Below are 23,379 nucleotides of genomic sequence, written 5' to 3'. Positions count from 1 at the left end.
AGCTCCCACAGAATTTTTTTCTATTGACTTCATCAGGCCCTGGATCAGTTCTTTAAGCAGCAGCGAAGAACCAGCCAAGTGAAGTGGATTCATTTCAGTGGTAGATGAAATGAGATTCCTGTGTATCTATAATGCCTTCTGAGATGAAAGACACTTCTAAGCCCTAAATTTTCAAAAGTAACTAGTGCTTATGGTGCTTATGCTTATGTTGCATCCGATGAAGTGAGCTGTAGCTCACGAAAGCTTATGCTCAAATAAATTGGTTAGTCTCTAAGGTGCCACAAGTACTCCTTTTCTTTTAGTGCTTAAGGGGCTCAATTTTTGGGTGCCCAAGCTGATGCATATTTAAGGATGCTGATTTTCAAGGGGTGATTGCTCAGTACTTTCTGAAAAGCAGCCCCTTCAAGGTATCTCAAATTAAGTGGCCAAAGTCATTAGTCGCTTCTGAAAATTTTGGCTTAAGTAAATGTATTATTAAATTATCAATTGTTTCTTCTTCAAAGCTGCTACATAAAGTAGCAGTCCGCTTTGGGGGACTGCTGAATTACAAAACGAACATTCCAAAAGTGCTCAAGTTAAACAGAAGGATGAGGAAAGAAAATCATTTACAATTTTATAGTTTCATTTTGAGACCGAGACACAGCTTAAATGGCTTTTTTCTCAGATTCACACTTGACTGTGAGAAAAACTCTGTTCTGACCACAAGATCTTTTTACTTTTCCTGTCCTGAAAATAAATTCCTCTAAATGTCTCCTTTTGCTGTAGTGTTACTGTGCTTCTTGCTGTTTAGTATATTTGATGGTAGAGAGAATCTGTGCTAAGAACCACTGAACACCCGCTGCTGTTACATTATATTGGGATTAGTGAAGCTGATTTAGAGCAGGATTAGCTAAAGAATTTCTCAGGGACTGCTGAATTCCAATCTCAAAAAGACTGTAACTGCGAGGAATTTGGTGGTAGGGCACAAAGAAAGGCTTACATGGGGATCACTGTCATGCAGATATACTACAAAAGCTGCTGCTCCTCCTCCTCCCCCGCCCCCTTCAGGGTCAGGTGTGCTTTTGAGGTGTGCAATGTTAAATTTTATTTGACAGTTATTTAAAACCTATGGCTTCTTTGTGTAAAACCTCGCAACATTAAAAGTAGGAATGTATAGTGCTGTTCTTTTGACAGGACAGGTTTTTCCTAATACGGACACTCAGCCCATTCCAACTTTTTTTTAGACTTTCCATGTATACTTGATTCAGATTGTTTTAAAAATTAAAAAGGATAGTTAGGTTATTGCTAACGAAGAGGGATCAAATTCTGTTCTCAGATTCACTGGTGTAAATCCAGATTAAATCCAATGAAGTTATTCCAGACTTACACCATTGTAAATTAGAACAGAATTTGACCTGATAGGTCTCTAATGAAAAGAGAAAATGAAAAACCAATGGAAAACCGGTAGGGAAAAATAATTAAAAACAGCGTCGCAGAAGACAGTGACTAAGGATGACCTAAGTTTTAATGTATTAAGATGTTTTCCAACCTGATTTTACCATTTTTAGCTCTGCTGTCTACGGGCAAGATACTTCTTAATTGGCATTTCCTTTTGATGAAAAATGAATGAGTTCACCTAACATGGGATAGAGCATAAATGTCAGCTGTTGCCCCAGAAACTAACAAACAATAAATCTGAAGGTCATCTTCAAACATCAGAGTTGAAACTTTGTGAAGATTCTGTTCATGCCAGAAGTAAGAGAACTATTTTTGTGCTACCTTGTCAGGTTTTACATTGCTAATAACATACAGTAGGGTTTTTGTTGTTGTTGCTGTTGTTTTTTGTATGTGTGTATGTGGGAAGATCTAGTCTTTGAAAACAGAGCATTGACAAGCTACCGATTCACTTGACTTTGTTGCTGACCCAGATAAAACTGTAGAGATATTACAGTTTTAATTGATAAAACGAAAAGTAACTTAATGGGCATCATGCGATTTGAAGCTCCTCAAGCTACCACAGCAGCCCAGGAACAGCATAATGAATTCTCTGCATTTGCTCTCTCTCAAGTAGGTAGAAAACATGATTCTTTCCCTTAGAATTTGAAACCTTTGAGGCTATTTTCTGAATTGCTGTACTGTAAATAGGGCTACTAAGACTCTCGCTTGCTCTCACAGCATGTATTACAAAGTGTATTGCAACTGAATTCACTGGGATTTTTGACACATGAGTGAATCTTCCAGAAATAGGTCCCAAGTTTATCTTCCTAAGCAAATCTGCTAGAGGAAAATACCCCCAGTCTTGCAACCCCCAGAAGGCCATGGATACTGAGCGTGCAGAAGAATGACCTGCCATATGTGGGGAAAGAGGTTGGTTCCCTGTGGAAGGCCATCAAAGTAAAAAGAGAAATAGTTCCAGAGCAGAATAACTCATAAAATAACATTTCCAAACTCAAACTCCTCTGATGGACCTATCCATTGTGCCACTGCTGGGGACCATGCAGTCTGCTGGAGTTCCTACTGCCCTTAGCCTGGAATAAACATCTTTATGCAGAACCTGGAGCAGTGACAGGATAGGTTTTGCCCGTCTCCTTTTTAAGAGCACAGGTGAGGTGTTTCCCAACCCAAGTACTACAGTGTGGACATTTGGGGCTTCTTCTCTTTGTTATTATTGTACTAGGAGGTCTCCAGGCTTATCCCAGTGGGTAGCACTATTCCCCTCACCACCTTTTCATTTGGGTGAATCCTGGGCCTCAGGGCATCACTCTTATTCCTGGCTGGGCATCAGAATGGAGTTATCAGCCACAAATAAATATGGAATGCAAACAAATATGCCCCCGTAGCATTCTTTCTTCGCTGACAGAATTTCAGTCAACCACAGAAGGATCCACATTAGGAGCTTGGCTGCTTAGTTCAGGAGATTCAGAAGACCCATGAAGCTGCTTTCTAAGAGATAGAGCTTGTAATGAGCTGAATGCCCCAATTAGTTTGGCAACTGAGGGCATTCAACACATACTGAATTGAGGGACTTTTATGAAATCCTTTGCAGGTCAGCTTTAAATCAGCTGATTTTCAGTTGCAGAGTAATGTGTTTAAAAGAACCCCAGACATGTCCCAAGCTGAACCCTCCACCAGATTCTCATATAAATTAGTGCCATCTAGAAATGTAATATGATTGGCTGAGTTTCATGACGAGGGTTCTAGTAAATGACATTACCTCTGGTATAGTTCTACAAGAGAGGAAAAGGAAAACAAACCTTTGGTTTCAATCTTCAGACTCACTCTGAACAACCAGACACCATTTAAAGAGGTGTGATGGATTTTCTATTGCCAACAAGGCTTCCCATCTATAGTTATTCACAGGACCACTGATGACATAACTATAAAATAATATAGTACATAGCTTTGAGCTGAACAGACAACTGCAATTCAGTTGAGAAGTTCTGCAGAAAATTATAAATGACTATACTTCTTTACAGCCTAGAATTCAGTCAGGATTTCTAATCAATTTTATCCTGAAAACAAAGGAAACCATCATTTCTGTGTTTCAGTAAAGAAACTGCTACAAAATAAATGGAAGATGTTTGTAAATATATATAAAAACAAGAAGAAGGAAATGCATTGAATGTGAGCCAGAGGGAGGGAAAAGTCTACTGTGCAGATGCCACAGGAATATAAAGATTAGGGGATAAGTGATGTAGGAGAAGATCGATTATAGAAGTTCTGAACAGATGTGCTCACTGGCATATAATCATTTTCAGATAGAGTACAAGCACTATAGTATGGGAGTACTGGCACCTAATGACTGCTTTCCCTGGCCTCCTGAAGGAACTGAGAAACATATTGTTTTCCCTTATAAAGATCCATATAATCTCTATGAAAGATCAGTCAATAGTATGGTACATTTCACCTGTGACAGGAATTCATTTACAGTAATTATAATGATGCACACTGAGCACTGTGCTTCATTGTTAGTTTGCTGCAATTCTTAATAATTCTTTTTTTACATTTCCTTTCATGCTTCTGCAAAATAAGTTTGTATTACCTGTGGATAATATTATCCATGGAGAGTAGTTTGGAGACATTTACCATCCTCTACAACTGCACACTGAGGACTACAGAAATAGTACAATCCTATGCAGTGAGACCAGCTACTGTGTCAGAAAACTAATCAAGGACAGTCTCCATTACAGTCATGTCTCTTTCCATTTCCTGTACTGAGAAGCCTGTAAACTACTAGTAAAACTTGCCTTTTGCTTTAATAGTATCATCCTACCAGCACCAAATCCCAAAGAGTCTGCTGTGCAGTTTCATCCCTAACCAGTTACCAACTTCATCATGTGGTCTTACCTTGATTCATGGGGGGATTTGAGTCTCCCCCCATGCCTATTTTACGTGTGTATAATTGACTTTAATAGAGTTCCTCTGATTTACATCAGTGTAAGAGCCTGATCCTGCGAAGTCCTGAAGGCCTTCTCAGAGGGACATAACACCGTCACCTCCCATTAAAATCCATGCAAGTTGAAGGTACTGAGCATCTTTCAAGTTCAGGTTTCTAATGCAACCCTGCCCTCCCTAGCTCTATATTCTATATCGACCATTCTTTTTAACTTTAAAAGGGAACCTCCACTGTTTCTGACAAATGTTATGTCTCACACAATTCACTGAAGTCCTGTCTATGGCACATATTCTTATCCAGCTCAGTGGATAAGACTTGTAAAGATGTCTAACATGAAGTGAAAAGTTTATTAGAAGTGCTTATGGGCTTTTTGACTGAACGTCAGTCTTTGACAACAGCAGATGTTTATGTCTCACAAGAAGAGAGATTTAAAGATAGATTCCTCACAGCTCTCAGGACTGAGTGCCAAAGCTTTCAAACGACAGTACAGAATTACCCAATGAACCAAGAAAGGAGGAAGAAAGTATATTAATCTATTACATTTTGATCTTACTATTCAGTTTATCCAATCAATATTAGTACATTCTCAATAGGAACATATAAATCATGTTCCTTTTTACTCAATATTAGACAACTATTGTCTGGGATAGCTTTGCAGTCTTCAACATTAATTAAAATAAATTGTAATTTCCACTAAGAAATAAAGGCATATGTTAACACAGTATCAACAAGATCCCATATCATCCTTATGCAAATAAACTAATATTTGATTATGATATCCAGGACTACCATTGTCCCATGACAAGTAATCAAATGCCTAGTCTTGTCTACCACTGATGATCTTGGCTGTAACAGGATTGCTCTATGGGTCATCTGCACCCTTACAGTTATCCGAGTATTTTTTGAATACTTGCAATTTTAGTGCCAGCCCCACCTGTTTTTTTCTCCGAACCCCAAAACCCAATTCTTTTGACTAAACGTCAGTCAGACATGAGCAGGTATTGAAATATCAGGTCCAACCCAAAGTGCCTACAAACACTGTGTCTCCAATATACCTAACTTCCAAGTAACTGGGTAACACGACTTGCCTGGTACCACAAGAATTTTAATAAATTAAAATTATTTTAATGTACGGATTGACCCAAGCTGTACAATTCAAAAGGATGATATGGCGACACCAATGAAAATACCTCATTCATTTCTTTCTTTCACTTGATACAAATCCTTCTCCAAAATAGACCTCTCCGATTTAAAATGCTTCTCCTTATAAAAAAAGTTTCTGCAACTTTAAGGACCAGCAGTAGGTAGGATCATCTAAGCAGTCAGCTGCTGAATGATGAGAAACTGGACGCCTCCTTCCTTACCCTTTTGACTTTTATTTTCAGTGATAATTATTTATTTTACAGGTTTTCCAACTGACATGATCTGGGTCTTCCCCGCTGAGTTGCTGGTTCCTGCTGAGCTGAATAAGCTCTTGAAGATATAAATGTATTGTCAGTGCAGTGCAATAACAATTAGATCAATAGCAGTATTCAAAATGCCAGGACAATGTAGAACTTTCAAAGAACAGAAAAATTATACTTGTTCTTTTTTCTTTTAATCATTAGTTTCAGGATGCGGAACTCATCTGTCAGTGCAGGGAAGAATTAGATCAGTGAGAGTGCTCATGAAGAGGGGTGCCTGGCCATTTTCAAACTAAAAAAAAAAAAAGAAATTATGGGCCAAATCCTCAGCTGATGTAAATCAGCATAGCTCCATCAACTTCAATTTAAACCAGCTGAGAATCTGGCCTTACATTTCTCTTTCTCCTATTTACTTTGCATTATTTTAAAGAGCTATGCAGCATCTGTGAAATCACTGCATTGTTAGAAATAGTTATGAAAAATCCTTACCTATCACTGTGCAATCTTGTCTGCTGTGTGCTGCTATATACAAAGATGTAAAATGCTGAACCTCAGATGGAGCCCAAAAAGCCCATCAAGACAAGAAATCTGAAAGTCAACACCAGGAAAAATATTGCAAACTAGATTTTCAATTATTATATTATTTTTTCTTCAGTTGTCTCCTTTCAAACAGCCAATTGGGATGTAGGTTGGGGGTAAGAGTGGGGCAGAGAGAACCAAATTCAAAGGTGACTCTAAATGATTCTATTGGGAGTCAAAGTAGAGACTGTGATGCTGGCAGACCTGATGACACATCATGCCAAGGTCCCCATGTCTCAAATGAACACTGACAAATACATGGCTGGAATCAGTCCAGCTCACCTGTGTGTTAATATAATTAAAATAGGTATTAGAATTATAAGGAAGTGTTTAGTCTTCATTGAATGCGTGTGAGTTGCTGAACGCATTAATCTCACTTATAGCATCTGCTTCCCATGTTATAAGGTAATAGTCGAGCATTTGTAGTGTAAGCCTCTGTGACTGTGTAAATCACCAGACAGGAGAGAGACATCAACTAGTGCAAAGTGTTGGTCTCCAACAGAAGATGTTACATCCTGCCTGACAAGGAAGGTCCATCAGCACCAGATGGTTTATTGGGAAACATTAAAGAAGACAAAGGACTTTGTTGCTCTGCCCTTCTCCCACTCCCTTGAAGATAAGGTATGCAAGTGGATTCTCCCATCAGCCGAGTTTGCAGCTCAAAGCATGGGGGGGAGTGAATAAAAACCATAAACAAGAAGGAGCTGTATCTTTATGATGCTTGGATTCTAGCAGCAAGGTTTTCTAGGCAAAAGTAAATGATCTCCAGCTGCTTAGCCTGGGTTAGCCCAAAAGGCAATACAGAGCTTGCTTATTATAGGTGCTTCTATTACCTTTTGAAACTTAAGATTGTAACTCATTTGTGTATGTACATTTACCTGCTTTAACCTTGTAAATAACTCTCTCATTTCCTTTTCCTATTTAATAAATCTTCAGATAGTTTATTATAGGGTTGGCTACAAACGTTACCTTTGGTATGAAATCTAAGGTGCAGTGGACCTGGGGTAAGCGACTGGTCCTTTGGCACTGGGAGTAACCTGTGATTGCTGTGATTCTTGGTGTATCACAAAGGTAGGCATATCTGGGTGGCAAGAGAGATTGGGGATCCCAAGGGGACTGCCTGTGACTCCATGTTAAAGCTGTTATAGTACCTGAGGAGTTTACAGTTGAAAATTGGCTGGTGGAATATAAGTATAGAATTCACAACCAACTTGGGGTCTGTGCCCTGGTTCTCAAGAGTCTGCCCTGAGATTGGTACCTAGTCACTGCAGGACAGCTAGGTAGGGATAATTTACACCTTTTGGTTTCCTCAGTGTGAACTTCACACCAACCTAAACTACCTGTACAGTTACTTAGAATCCATCAGATTTACTTACACTCAGAACTACTTACCAACGTGTAATTCTCACCAACACAGACACCCAATCTCTGAATTTGGCACACTGAGCCTGATGAAGGGAAGTAATTCTAATGGGGCCAGATTCTCTCCTGTGCCAAGATCCACTCAGTAATGGAGAGCTGATAATGGCTCCCTGATTCTCAAGCTGCCCCTGCACCAGCCCTGAAGTAAGACACACAATCTAAACCCAAACCTAATTCATGACAGCTGGCCATGGTTCCTGCAGCACTGTACTCCAGCTGAGAACTGCCATAGAAGAATACCATTGTGTTGTTGCCGTGCTTTACTTACGCTCACTTGCCACCACACCCCCATGCCAAGGTAGCGAAGAATGGCACAGGAGCTGACTCATTTGGCTTTATACCAGTCAAGAATTCTTTTGGGGGAATTCTCAGCTGTCCACCTTCAGCCAGATTATGTCCCCTTTGTGCCACTTAGGCAGTGAAAAGGTGACAAAACTGGGGTGAGAAGTAATGTAGCTCATACACTATGGGGCCTGGAGAAGGAAGTATAGCGGAGAAAACCACTATGTGTACTTTACACCTGCTTTGGCTTCTCTATGTAAGTTACATCCGCATAGTCTTTCTTTGGGTACATCAACAATGCACGCCTCTTTTGGCAGTGTGTAGCGTATATACCTGCAAAGCCCTGCCAGCATGGATATAGATAGCAGCACAGCTGGTGATGCATGGTTTAGTTAAGCAGAGTAGAGACATGCCTGAAGGGTGTGAGTATGTATCCAAGTACCTACCCTATACACTCTCTCCTTGCTTTCCCATCTACACTGCTATTTTTAGCAATGCTATTTTGGTGGTGGGAGGGGGACAGCGGGGAAAGGCTCCAGACACTCCCTGCTGCAAAGCCCTTCCTCACTGCAGTGAAAGACACCAGCAGCAGGGAAAGGCTCCCTTAGTGGGGAAAGGCTCTGCCAGCTCCCTGCCAGCTCTGCCTTTCCTCAACACAGTGAAAGGTTCTGGCCATAGGGAACTGCTGAAGCCTTTCTCTGTTCTCTCCCTCTGCCAGAGCTTTTTGCTGACATGGGTAGCTACACACTGCAGTGTGGATGGAGCCTGCTTTTCACTGAGGTGTGTAGCTACACTGACACTATACACCTCCACCAGTGCTGCATAGTTTAGATGTAGCCTTACACACAGATAAGTGGGAGCAACTAGGGTAAAGATGCCTGGATACAAGACAGTCTAATTTTTATCATCTCACATATTACCTCTTAATTTTGTCTAGTTTGTCCTTCACGCATAATTCCCTTTCACCCCTAAGGCTCACATTTGAATCAACCAAGTTACACAGGGAGGAATATAACCTCATTCAAATGCAACTTCAGAAATTCCTGAACCATTTTTTCTCATATTTAATCTTTATACAGCACACCCTTCAATTAATCTGTTTCATATGTTCTTGTATTCACAGGCATGTAATCCACCATAATTGGCACATCATGCCTGGCTTTTTGCCAGACAAATCTTACATCCTGACTGCAGTATATTTTACGCTACATAGATTAGTGGAAAATTAATTATTTTTTAATTGTATTATAGCTAACTATTATTGTGGTTCATTAATTTTGTTGTATTTAAGGCGCCTAATGTGAGCTGTGGTCTTGTTAAAACAAATATGAAAGACATCAATCTTTATATGTGCATTATCCTCCAAAAATCAGCAAGGGGGAGTTTAAAGTCTCATCTTGCTGCAACATTCCTTATTCTCAAGAGACACTGTGAAAGAATTCCTGAGAGTCAGAGTCAATCTGTGACCTGATTCAAAAGGAAGTATCCCTGGCAACTAAATGTATTTTACTTTTGTATTCCAAGAGAGGAAAAAAGATCTTAACAATAATTTAAAAAAGGACCTGAGCAAGCAATATCTCTTCTATTACACTGAAAATGCATCTTTACTCATTATGTTTTATTTATGTTTTATTTAAAAGGAATCCTCTAAAAGTAAATAGGCTTCATATGGTAATAAACATTTTTCTTGGTTTGCGGCCTGTTCCCATTGAAATGTCAATGAGAACAGGAGTGGTCCTTTTGTTTGAAAAGTTCATAATTCTTTCCACCTGACCACATACACATTTTATTTTCTGAGATAGAAATTTTCAGTATTATCCCCTAAATAAGTGCTATAGCACTTAATTATGAGTAGTCCAACAATAACAAACAAGGAAATGCATGTTGGATACATTGCAGAGAAGAAGAAATAGAGAGGTGTCAGATTACAATTTCAATCTTCCAACTGATTAATAAAAAAAGGATTTTTTTTTGAAAAATTATGAAACTACCTTGACACCATTTTGTATAAATGATACAGATATCATTGCTAGTTAACTAATAAATACACACAAAAATCATACTATCAGTTAGGGTGACCAGATATCCCGATTTTATAGGGACAGTCCCGATATTTGGGGCTTTGTCTTATATTCATGCCAGTTACCCCTCACCCCCTGTCCCGATTTTTCACCCTTGCTCTCTGGTCACCTGACTATCAGTTCAATATCTATTTTCTGTTCCAAGTGTAACTGAAGATATGTTTTGTGCTCAATAAACCAAGTACAAACACTTCAGCACCTACTTTGCTTCACTCTAAGGAAAAGTTCACAGAAATCTCAAGAACACTGCTTCTTTTGAAGTTAATAGCATTTTTCTTGTCTTGGGCATATAATTTGTTGAAACCCAGTATTCCACTAAGAATGTAGACATAGTTAAATTAGCCCCTGCAGACTGTAGCTTCCTTCCTTCGCCACTTTGGTTTGTTTTCAAAAAGAATGAAAAAAGAGTGTGTGTATGCTCTCGTGCATGCAGTGTGATGCCCATAAATCACACAAATGATGAAACAGAGAAAAACGTACTTCAGCTTCACCCTTTTCTGTGCTCTTACATAAAAAGAGAGTGTTTGCTAATCAACCTCAGTAATGTAACCAATGTACAACTTAAAATATACAGACTCACAGTGGGCTAATACCCTCTACGGGGTTGTGATTTCTAAAGTGCACTAACATAATGCATGTTAAATGGTCTGTGTAGCCCCTGCTGGTGTGTAATTTAATGTTGTGCGGTTTGAAACAGCACTATGCTAAAGTGCACTGGGGAACCTTTAGTGCACATCAACAGGTTCTACACAGACCAATTAAAATGCATTATGTTAGAGCACTGAAAAAATCACACCCCATGTAGAATGCATTACTCCTCTGCGTAGATGAGTTCTTAGTGCAGAGACCAGAGGGGTATGTGTGTGTGTATAAAACTTTATTAATTGTACAGCTACAAGACTACTCAAAAGTGCTTTAGTACATAGATACTCTATCAATATTCAGTGTGAGTTTTCCTGCTTGTAGCAATGGAATGAGGAGTTAGCCCTTCATCTTTTTTGTTTATTGTACAATTGAGTGCCAAATTTTCTGCTGGTATAAACTGGCACAGCCCTTCTAGTTCACTGCAGCAGTGGCAGTTGATACCAGCTGTGAATTTGGCATGTCTTTGACATGCTCTTTTAGGATTCCATCCAAATCCATTGATTTCAAAGGGAGTCTTTCCACTGAAGAAAGTGAGAGCTAGGTTGTTCTTTTACCATCTCCAGAATTAGTGGAAGCTGTAAGACTGTATGCTGACCTCTGGTGTATGTTCTTCTTGCATTGGTATTACTACAATCTCTGGTGGACTTTCTGGTTTTGACCTTTTTTCTGGTTTCTTTTTTGATAAAGTTGCTGATGGCTGTTGGAACAACCTGGACTTATCTTTTTGGAATAGCATTTCCCAAGAAATTGCATCAACTGCTACATATTTATTCTAAGGTATGTCTAAAATACTGTACACTTCTAGACAATTCCTTCCCTTTTAAAAGAAATACTACTGTGGTCCACGTAATGGTTCCCAGTGCTGTAAGAACATTACTACAAGCTGTAGGGTAGGTTCCATTATTGTAGAATTCTGGGTTTCCAGTCAAAAGGTGAAAAAAAACCCTAATTTTCTGGGAAATGACACAAGAGGTATTCTGTGTTCTATCATGTCATTAACTGACATGGAAATGTTAGCTACATGTGTGCTACTTCAAAGAAATTTGTTTTAATTGCCCTGTCCTCTTTTCCTTTGGCAGCAATCCAGCTCAGAATATTTGCTGTTTGCTTTTCTCCTGAATAATAAACATGAACTACCACTTCCAAGAGGATGAATAAGTGTTCCAGCTTGGAACTATAAAGGAATCATGCTGCCTAAAATAATCCTTCTCTCTCTACCCATTCCCTCCTGAAAACATGCAAAGCATCGAAACATAGTTGCCATAGAAAGCACTACTAATACATTGTTCCTGCTTTCTTTGTCTGGGTTCCCTGCTCCATTTGGATACATTTATTCTCCTCCAATCCAAAGAGTGGAAAAAGGGGCAGTGCCGTCTGAGTGGACAATTTGAAAGCCAGCCATGGAACTTGATACACAATTTTCAATCTATGAAGTTCTCTTATAATCAATTCATTGCTGATATCCATTACTCTGTACTTGATTGTTGGATAGACTCTAAAATATACTAAGGATTATTAAATACCTGCAAATTCATTAATATGTGATAAGAAGAAATGACTGATTAATAACTACCTCTTTTATAGTGAAAATTGACCTTGCTGAGCAGTACTAAAATCTCCACCAAGAATCCCCCATCCTTGCAAATGATGTCAAATTCTTGCTGACTTAGCCTACGTCTGCGCTGCTAGGTAGGGGTGTGATTCCCAGCCTGCAGAGACATAAGTGTGCTGGCTCTCCTCCGAGCTAGCCTGCTAAAATAGTAGTGTAGCCGTGGTAGCGTGGACACCAGCATTGGTGACACAGGCTCGCTCCCTTGAGTACATACCTCTGGGGTTCAGGTGGGTTTGTACTCAGAGCGGCTAGCCTGTGCTACCACTGTGGCTGTCCGTGCTTCCTGAAGGCACACTGCTATTTTTAGCATACTCGCTCAGATGAATACTAGCACAAGTATGTCTACATGAACTGGGAATCACACCCCTCACTCTTAGTGTAGACGTATCCGTTTACATTCCAACTAAGGAGTATCGCATTTGTTATTTTATTACCATTTCCTAAAACATGTCAAAATTATTCCATTTTTAAGTAAAACATTTTCTATTTCAAAACACAAAGTTAAAAGAGGAATAAAATCTTTTTCCGTTCACTACATTAACAAGCTAACAAAACATCAGCAGAGATTGTCCTATACATCTGTTGTTATGGTGAATATTTGCTATTAAAATAGATGGCAATAGATAGATAGATAGATAGATAGATAGATAGATAATGAAGAGCAGTGAATAATAAAATGCTTTGATTAGTGAAAATTAATTGCAGTTTGCGGTCTTCTTTCAAAAAAACATTGTATAAATAGCAAATGAAACCTGTCGATGCTAACTAAGAGTATGTACTGTACAGGTGTCATGGGGTCCAGTCAGAGTACATGCTACAGGGCAGTTGGTTTATGTAGGGTGACTGGCTATCCAGCATAATGATATATAGACTGCAAATGGAAATCACACTGCAGTCTCTTCCTACTGTGTTATGATGCAGGAACAATGTATAATTGTAGTATGTAATCAAACAAGTGGAACTAGCTATACATACAAACTCCAATTAAAGGGGCTCATCTGTGACTTCCTAACTGACAACCAAAATATTTCTGGGTCACAGCATTTAGACCCAGTCCAGACACAAACACCCTCCGCATGGAAAAAGTCTTATACAGTTTAATAAAACCCAAAGGGTTCTATAGCAGTCTCTCTATAAACCTACAGAATCTAGTAGAAAATTACATACTTCATAGAGAATTAAAAGATCATCCTACAGAATTTAAGAGTGGATTCTTGTACTTCTGTTACAGAATTCTATAACTTGGGTTAAAAATTCTGTACAAAGGTTATCATTAAATTCAATAAGATGTTTTATAAGGGTGCAGATAGCTTGTTTTTATAAGCATAGGAAAGCCAGGTCCACTTCCTCTCTTTCTTCTCTCCCCATCAGTACATTGGCTATTTATTTATTGCATTGACTAGCCTTCACTCTGGAGACCTAGATTCAAATCTTGATTGAGTATGACAAATGAGAATGAATTTTTGGCTTCACCTTGAGCCTTGACTAAACCACCACTCAAGGCAAGGAGGTACAGTTCATGCTCTATGCTCAAGGAACACCAATTCTGGAAAAGCAGAATGGTTATAGGTCAATTGTTCAGATACAATTATGTGAAGAAGTTGCCTGCCTGCCTACCCGTGCTTTAAGTCATACAAAATATATGAAAACAACGTTTTTTCCTGTTCACTACTCTTATTTTACCTAACATTTGTGTGTGTGTGTGTTCGGGGGAAGGGAGGATTTCTTTCATGCTATTTGATCAAGCCTGTGGCAACATTTCTCAATCCATATCCTACAATACTAACACCAGATCTATATTATATTCATCTCCAATAAATAAGGTAAGTTAGCTATTTTGGAGAACCTTGCTAACCCTGTTGACTGGGTATTTTGGTCTCAGATCACCCTCTAACAAGGATTCCTTTACATCATTGTGCTACCAGCATCACTTACTCAGAAATCTCTCTTATTCCCAGTCATGAATCTTTATGCTGACAGAACCTTTTGTATTGTTTCTACAACCAAATGAGTAAATGCTTTTGTATAAGTTGTCTCCATATAACAATTATAATTTATCATCTTTCTCTACATTCCCTCCCACATATGCATATTTGTTCTTTCCAAAAGCAAATCTTAGGGGGATACATTCTCATCTCCATGTGTGGGAGTTGCATGTGCATACCCTTGTGCACCAGGTGAGAAGGATGAATCTTTATCATGCATTTTCTCAATTGGCCAAACTACTTATAGTTTTTGTTTGTGAAATTAAATGATCAGTGGTAGTAGTTAAGAAAGGATCTGAAAAGATCAAACAATAAAACTATACTTAATAGAAGCAATCAGTGCAAGAACCAACTGTATTTCAGAAAGCAATAGCATTCTCCTATACTGTAGGCTGCAGATACTTGCTATTATATTTCCAAAGCCGTGGTAATGTTCTAAAATTCAGAATAATCCTTTTCTCTACTCATTTTCGAACACCTAAAAAATCAATAAAAATACTCTGCAAGTCTGAGTCTCAGTGTTCAAGGAACATCTTTACTTGTTATTATGAAACTGACCACAAGAAGCCTACCCCTTCCTGGCACAATACTCAGGCTTGTACTTTTGTTAATTTCCACAGAACTTATGGTTTTCACAAATATTATATCATTGCCAGAAAAAAAAAGAATTATGTAGTTTACAGCACTAGTACTAAGGGTAATAGTCATAGTTTTGATGATCACTGGTTTGTTACATACCAATAACTGTCCTTATTTTCATGCATCCTATTCATTTTGGGTAGGATAGAAAGATCATGTTACCACATTTTCTAACAGCCTGTCTTGAAAACTAGTAAGCTAGTTCATTAGCATTGAATGCTGGGATTACTTCACTTTTGGTGACAGTAAATATATTATGTAGTAGATGGCTCTACTATTCCAAGGAGAACTGTGTACAATTGTACTATAATACAAAGGTTTAATAATAATAAATTGTTAACTTGTAGAATTTCTGCTCTGGACCATGTAACTATGCACCTCAGAAACCTCCTTTTAATATGCATTTTACTGTTAGCCAGTACCTTGTTTCTGTCCTTTTGAAAAATGGTGTTACCACACAAATCAAGCCTTTTTGGAAGGTTTTGTTAACAGATAAATAAGTTTCCCATGCCAGGGTCAATTAAAGCTAGTGAAAAATACAGTGGGCCAAATTTTCTGCTTAATGGAAATAGACACAACTCCATTGACTTCAGCGGAGTTGGGTTCACTTACGCGAACAGAAATTTGCCTCAGTATGTCACTTAGATATGTATGAAAAATTCATGAGTTTGTTATTTGGATCCTGATCCCAAATGGTTAATGTAGTTACATAGCATGAGCTCTCACAATACTTGTAAGCATTTCATTTTGATTTCTGTCACTACTCTTGCATGTAAGTTCTCTATTTAACTATAAAGTAATTTTAAAGATGAAGCCATGTTTAATTTACATTTCAATTCATGCTCCTGTTACTAAGAATGAATGTTTTATCAATAATCCAGACCCTTTTGGCTGATCTTCGACCTAAGCAATCCCCAGGTAACTCCTTCATGATATTTCCAGTTGTTATGCATCTTTATTGTTGTTTGTTGCAAGTATCCATATTCTTAAAAGTAAGCCAATACTGCAAGTTGGTTTCATGCATGGTCTCAGTTTTCTTTTTTGCATAGCAAGTATATATTTAGCTTGATACAGATGAACTCTGCTGAGCTCCAAAAGAAATATTTATCACAGCAGAGTGCAGATCCTAACAATATACTGGAGCCACAAATACCTGCAATAGGAATAATGTTCCAGTCTCATGTTGTCAGACACTGTCAGGTACTGCATTAAAGGATTTCAATAAATGAATCTGTTGCAAAAGTATCTGGCTTACCCCAAGTGTTATTAAACTTGCCATAGGTCAGGCATTTTGCAGAATTTACTAGTGCACATATTCTTTTATTTTTATGCTAGACAAATAAGCAGATTAAAAAATAAATACAAGCTCGCAAATAAAATGACAATGTGCATCTATTTCACAGTTACCAATAAATCTAGTGACAACATGTTATTTTAAGTGAGTAAAATGTAAGATAGCAAGAGATTTTGTGACTATGACTGATAACTGAAATGACTGCATATGGCCTTTGAATACATATTGGGTAAAAAACGCCTACCTTCTTGAAATAAAAGGAGTGTCGTGAGGGGTGGGGGAAGTGGCTGTACTTATAGCAGCAGGTTTTGGGTTAGGTATTTAAGAGGCTTTAAACATTACAGATTAAAGCTAGTACCAATCAGGATTCTAAGAATAGTCTGTAGTTTAAGCTTAGAAAGTACTATTCTGTAGACTGAATAATCATGTTAAACAAGTAACAGAATTAGTGACCCATCATGGTACCGTTGACTTACCTCAATAAAGAAGAGACTAGCTGCTGACGTTGGATGATGGTACATATAGACTGTCACAAGGATGGCTGCTGCTACAATGAGGACCAATATCAGAATTCCAACAATTAAACCAGCATGGAGAGTTCCACCTTTCTTCTCTGCAGCGCTATCGTCTGTAGAAGCTACAAGCATGGAATACTTATTAGCATGGCAACTGTTTTGCGATTAAGAGAGATTATTTCTTCTCATCTACAATAAATTATTAAAATGACAATTGAACATTTGTTTTCTCTGTCCTACATTTTCCTACTATTCTCAATGGCCCATGTTGCAGAAAGAAATTACATCTTCCTTTCCCCTATATGCGTATTCATATAATGTTAATGAAATGACATTTCCAAATGTTTTATCATTTCTAGCTCAATAAACAAAATTAATATCCTTCTTTCTGAAAGTAATTTGGACATTCTAAAGTTCCTAATTATCTACATAATGAATTTACATAAGAACAAAATTTGACTTTGATCTACCCAAAAAACTATCACAGTTGTCCTACAGACATCAAGTATTAATGCTTTGAAATATGTATTTTGTCATTTTTTTTTGCAAGCTTCAATTTGAGAGATGTCACAGTTCCCTGTGAGGGGTAGCTAAAAAACACATTCTGAAAGCCTGATTCATTAGCTTGGAGAATGATTTCCCAAAGTCCTGTGCAACTGAATCACATTGCAAAAGTGTAACAAATGAATGTTAAATGACCCTCAAATATTTAAATCTTAGTATGAAGGGAGCACAAGTATTACTGAAGTTGATCATTTTGTTAAACTTTATACTGATGGGTCTTTTGTTGTATTATACATTTGCCTTGGGGAAAGAAGACATACCAGAGTATATCCTGTAAAGCAAATAACACCTCCACTCCCAGGTAAATCAACCAATTGAAAATCTGATTAACAGTGTTATCATCATGATGAAAGAATCTCATTAAGTTAGTTAGTTGTCATCTGTGGTACTGGTTGCACTTGGGCGAGTCTGATTCCTATTTTGGGCACCCCAGAGAATTTTAGCAATTTCAAACATCAACAGTAGGTTAATCAGCTACTATTGCCTATAAACCGAATTCACAAGTAATCAGTTACCATACTGTACATAGAAAAGAAACAAGAAGAAGGGGAAGGCCTTAAAATGATTCAAAAGCCCTGACTTAGTTTTAAGACCAATTGGAACACGTGATTTGCATATAAAAGCTAATATTGGTGCTTGTGTTCCCATCCTTGTCTGCCATTTTGTCTTTCTAACAATCACCTGTGTCATCTGCTTTCACGTGACCCATTCCGGGCTTCTGTATCACTCCAAAGCCACCCCCTTCTTATTTCTTTTCTACATATAGTGTGGTAACTGATTGAGTGACAGTTCTATTTTTACGCAACTGAAAGCTGAACTCATTAACAAGGACCCTTCACTTTTAAGCCCCTCTCCAAAACACATTTCTGTCATGTTGCCTATAATGACGCTTGTTGAGTTGTATTGAAATCCCTTTTGTTGTTCCCTTTCCCAGACTAGGATGTATCTGTTTGTCCTTAATTAGTGAGTTCCTCAGGGCAGGGACTGCACCTTCTCATGTGCCTGAAAAGCTCCTAGTACCTCTCAGGCACCACTGCAAACAAATGATACATAAAAATAGTAATAACTACTGTACATGATCTTTTAGCATTCGCCAGCTGGTCAACAGATCATTCAAAGCATATCTTAGACAAGGAAAATTGAAAAAGAACAGGAAAGGGACTATCTATCTAGGTTCTCTCACAATGATGCCTGTCACGGTACCAGCTGAGCACTTAGGATGAATGGTTAACTCTCATGATCCCAGCTACACATGTTCATGCACAGTAGTACTCTCAGATGGAATCAAACTGTATAAAGCTAGAGGTCCATAAACAAAACCATGGGAAGGAATTTAAAATGCTACCCTAACTTGGGATCTTGGAGAAGAGCATGAACATCTGATCCTATTTCCTCCTACAGATTTCCTTTCGTGGCTATAGGTAAAGCAGCAGGAAACTCCTTGGAAGCCAGTAGTCTTCTCTTCCAGGTCTTGCAGCAGCTGGCTATGGAACACTTCACATGTTGCAGGCTCAGATAGCAGTTGACCAGCCTAAGCGTCTCTCCTCTGCTTTCACAGCACTAAGCTCAACCACAAGAGCCCATGGGGCCCAGGTCCATCCTGCCCTTCTTGTAGCCTGTGGGCTTGGGGGTGTTGCAAAGCCAGGCAAAAGAAGAAGAAAGTAAAAGATGAGAGAAAGAGAAACAAGAGACAGAAAAGGATGGGAGAGAGAAAGAAAATGGGCAGAAAAGAAAGAAGAGGAGACAAATGTGCTTGAATATGGTGGAACAGAGCTGGGGGGCCCACATCATTACAAGGGGTGGGGGCTCCTACAGCAAAAAGAAGTTGTGGGGCCTTTGCCGTTTCAGTGCACTTTAAATTGAATTAACTTTCTTTTTTCTTACTGTTCACAGCTAGGAGCAGATACATTTCAAAATTGCTATGCTAATCATGTTTCACATTTCAAGGGGTCTAATTAATTTTTGTACCAACTGCACAATTTTTTACTACCATGGGTCCCATTCTGCCATCTTTCCTTATGACACAAGTACACCAGATGAAGTGTGCAGATGTGAGTTGCTCCCATGACTGGCTGCATTCGGGGCCATTATAGGACCAGTGAAAAAAAAGAAGATGGCTTTAAAAGATTTTACCTTTACCAAGAGATAATTTAAGCTAGCCCAGTGGTTCTCAATCTGCAGCTGCAGGCCATTTGCAGCCCAATCAGCATACAGCAGCGGCCCATGTGACATCCTCAGGGCCACACAGGTAGTATATATATTGTTTGGATGCGGTCCACATACCACATAGAGAGCTGCATATGCGGCCCACAATGGTAAATAGAAAAGGAGTACTTGTGGCACCTTAGAGACTAACCAATGTATTTGAGCATAAGCTTTCGTGAGCTACAGCTCACTTCATCGGATGCATAAAGTGGAAAATACAGTGAGGAGATTTATATACACACAGATATAAATCTCCTCACTGTATTTTCCACTTTATGCATCCGATGAAGTGAGCTGTAGCTCACGAAAGCTTATGCTCAAATAAATTGGTTAGTCTCTAAGGTGCCACAAGTACTCCTTTTCTTTTTGCGGATACAGACTAACACAGCTGCTACTCTGAAACCTGTCACAATGGTAAATAGGTTGAGAACCGCTGATCTAGCCGCAGGAGCAAATTTGTGGGGAAAAGGGGAGAATCTGGAATCATTCAGCTTTCCCCTGCTCCTCTCCAGGATTACCAAAATCTTCAGATAGGGCAGTTTTACCCTGTGGTGTGGCTGTATAATTCATCAGGCAGTCAATGGGACAACGCATGGTGTAAAGTACCACTCAGTGGAGTGAGAGTGACAGAAACAGGCCCTAAGTAATTTATAAAATGGCTATATGCTGCACCTGAGACTAGACTGCATTATAGAAGCTCAAACTGAAATTTTCAGTTTATACACTGTAATAAGGATAATAATATTTAGTACGTGTACAAGCTTTACATGCTCAAAGCACTGTACAAACATCAATTAATTTATCTAGAGGCCAGCAGGAGAGGCCTGCTTTATGTTACATGCCCTGGGCCAGACTGTGAACCCTTTATTTGCAGTGATGAGCAGTTACTTGCACAAACAGTCCCATTGACTCACCAGTAGGAGTAAGAGATTCATAAACTGGCCCCCCACTAGTTACTTTTCCTTTTACAACTGCCTATTCCTTTGCTCTTCCACTGAATGCTGGATTAGCACAAGTTAAATTTACTTGACCATTTATACCCATTTTCTGACCAATTTATGCCTGACCAGTACTTTGTATCACTACTTTGTGGACTATCATATGCTACAGACATCTGAAAGACAGGTTCTAGCCAGGGAGTCAGGACCAGATCAAGTTAATCCCTTTAATTTGATACACTGTCAGTGTTTACTACCTGGATTTGTAAGAGACTCCAAATGATAGCAGCCTGTCAGTATTTCTTCTAGCCCATTGTGTAAAGCATTCCAAATACACTGAAATAATGATCAGAATGGCAAATGCAAAAAATAATAAAATATAAATACATGGTTTTCTAAATGACAAGTGTAAGTGACTAATGAGTTCCATAATCAAAATTCAGTTCATTGACCTCAGTGTTAGAATGCTGAAGAGAAATTGATTTCACTCTGTTTGCACAGACAATAAACAGTGTTGTCAACTGTGGAAAATATCCTCTGCCATAAATCAAGGACAGGTCTTTAAAAAGCCACAAAGGGGAATGCTAGAAAGAAGACTTGGAATCTTTTTCAGGTGCAAAAACATTAAGCTTATCACAGCCCATCTCCTGCTTCAGTCAAGGCTAAACCTGTAAGGAGGGTATTTGTCTTGATGACCAATCCCTTCCTGATGGCAGCTCTCACCAATGAGCTTCCCTCATACTCTCCTTTTCTTTTGCTCCAGCTGTGGGTGTTACATATAGCATGTTCTGTTTACTAGAGGGTCACACTCATCATAGCTTGTGTAGGCTGAGTGTATGGCACACACCAAGGTCTTCTTCCATCCTTTCATTTCGCCCGACCACCACGAGCTCCCTGTGTGGTCCCCCTTTATTTCAGGGACTCCCTATAACTCCCCCCAGTCACTCCCTTGCCAGAAGTTCTGTGTGCCCTTCCATTTCCACTTCCCCCATGCTCCCCACTCCCCCTTTTCATCCCATGGCAGGGGCTCTGCATACTAACTAATCTCCATACCAATTTCCACCCCCCAAAGGTTCTGTGTGCTCCCCATTCCCTTCTCTTCCCATTTCAGAATCCAACATTCTCCTCCCCATGGATAGGGCTCTGTGTGCACCTCAGTCCACTTTGTCTCTTCATATCCCTCCATACTAGGGGCCCCCAATCTCTACCATCACCAGGTGTTCTGTTTGTCTCCACTCTCTTCCCTTTCCAAGGGCTCTGTCTGAACCTTCATAACTCCTGTTCCCCCCCATTTCCTCCTTTCCTCTGGCTTACCAGGGGCTCTGTATGTCCTTCTTCCTCCTTTACCAACTTGCCATCCACCAAAGGTTCTGTGTGCCCCATTCTACCCTCCCTCCATATCAGGGTCTCCAATCTCTTCATGTCTCCTTTCTCCTCCATCCTTATTCTTCTTTCTGTCTGGGAGATATAAGCCATTCAGGATGTCAACATGCTAAAACTCTATTGGAAGGATGGGCAGAGATGAGAGGCTGGAAGGTGTTAATGGGTGCCATCAATCAGTTCTTTGTCCTACAGACAATTGCAGAGGTGCTTGAGGCCTGGCTGTGCTGAAGATCTGGCAGGGGCTTCATGTGTCCCCATTTCCCACCTTTCGGTTTTCCAAGTTCCTCCCAAATCCACAGGGTTCTGGTTGCCTACAACATTCCCTGAAATTTTGGAATTCATTGGATGGCCTGACAGACAGACATGCCACTGAATTGAGTATAAGGCCTTTGCAATTTCACCCAATTACTCAAATAAAAATTGTTCTAGTATAACTCTTAAACCAAAGGAGCATGTTCAAATGTGCAGGTTAGTCTGCTTTTCATTATGGACTGTAGAGCAGGAAGGAAACAGAGGGTAATTACATGCTTTTTAAAAAACAAACACACAAATGAGCTAAATATTAATTCATTTCAGTCTCCTGCTGCTGGAAGTTCTTCCAAGGAAGCCCTGGTCTACAATGCCAACTTACGTTGGTATGACTACATCGCTCAGGGCTGTGGAAAATCCCCTGAGAGACATAGCTATACCAACCTAACTCCAAATGTAGACAGCACTATGTTGACGGTGAAGCCCTCCTGTCGACATAGCTACCACCTCTTGGAGAGGTGGAGTACCTACATTGGGTGCTACAGCGGGCACTGCTGCACTACTGTAAGTGTAGACAAGCCCATACAGACGATGAGTGAAAATCAGAAATGTTTTCATAACTGGATACCTTTAAAAACATATTTTAAAAACACACAGACTATCTGATTTGATTTTAGATTATGTCATGGCTTATGGTTCGATTAGCTCCTTCAGACATTCTAGTGTTCGATTAGCTCCTTCAGACATTCAGAGAGACTCAAAGATACATTATAAAGAGACCTACCCTGTTCCTTTTACATTCAATGGGAATTTTGCAAGAATGTATCCAAAATCTTAATTAAAAAAAAAAAAAGCCAAACTGGCAATGGTACACACACATCTTGTAAAACCCATTTTGCTGTATTTATAGCATTCGCCTCCCTATAGCACACTAACCATTCAGCTCCATAGAACAGTGTACATGACAGACAGTACTATAGTGTACTGCCTGCAAGATCTGCTCCATAGTTCAGCTTGATGCTAGCTTTCCACTATGCTATTATTATAATAGAGAGAGATTGTGAGTGCACCTGCCCCTCAATAATGTAGGAAGGAAGGGAAGGGGCTAACTAGGAATCCATTTGAGCAGAAATATAAAGAGGAGAGAGTGGAAGGCTAAGGGAAAATTCCTGAAGGTCTACTACTATTTCTTCGGTGGGAGCCTTGTC

At 39.2% G+C, this 23,379-nt stretch overlaps 1 protein-coding gene across 3 annotated transcripts in view; it reads right to left on the bottom strand.

Moving 5' to 3' along the window:
- Window positions 1-23,379, bottom strand: part of PLXDC2 (plexin domain containing 2) — a 402,203-nt gene that overhangs the window by 5,446 nt on the left and 373,378 nt on the right. For 2 of the 3 annotated variants that reach the window (XM_074946054.1, XM_074946056.1), the window contains exon 13: window positions 16,794-16,954. In XM_074946054.1, the coding sequence (XP_074802155.1) occupies window positions 16,794-16,954 (161 nt within the window). Of the gene's footprint in view, window positions 1-16,793; window positions 16,955-21,891; window positions 21,998-23,379 lie in introns of those variants that run through there. The other variant, XM_074946055.1, reaches the window with a different exon arrangement.

Source organism: Natator depressus, chromosome 2 (genome assembly GCF_965152275.1).
Source record: "Natator depressus isolate rNatDep1 chromosome 2, rNatDep2.hap1, whole genome shotgun sequence".
Taxonomy (NCBI): domain Eukaryota; kingdom Metazoa; phylum Chordata; order Testudines; family Cheloniidae; genus Natator; species Natator depressus.
This window is presented reverse-complemented; position numbering and strand designations above follow the sequence as displayed.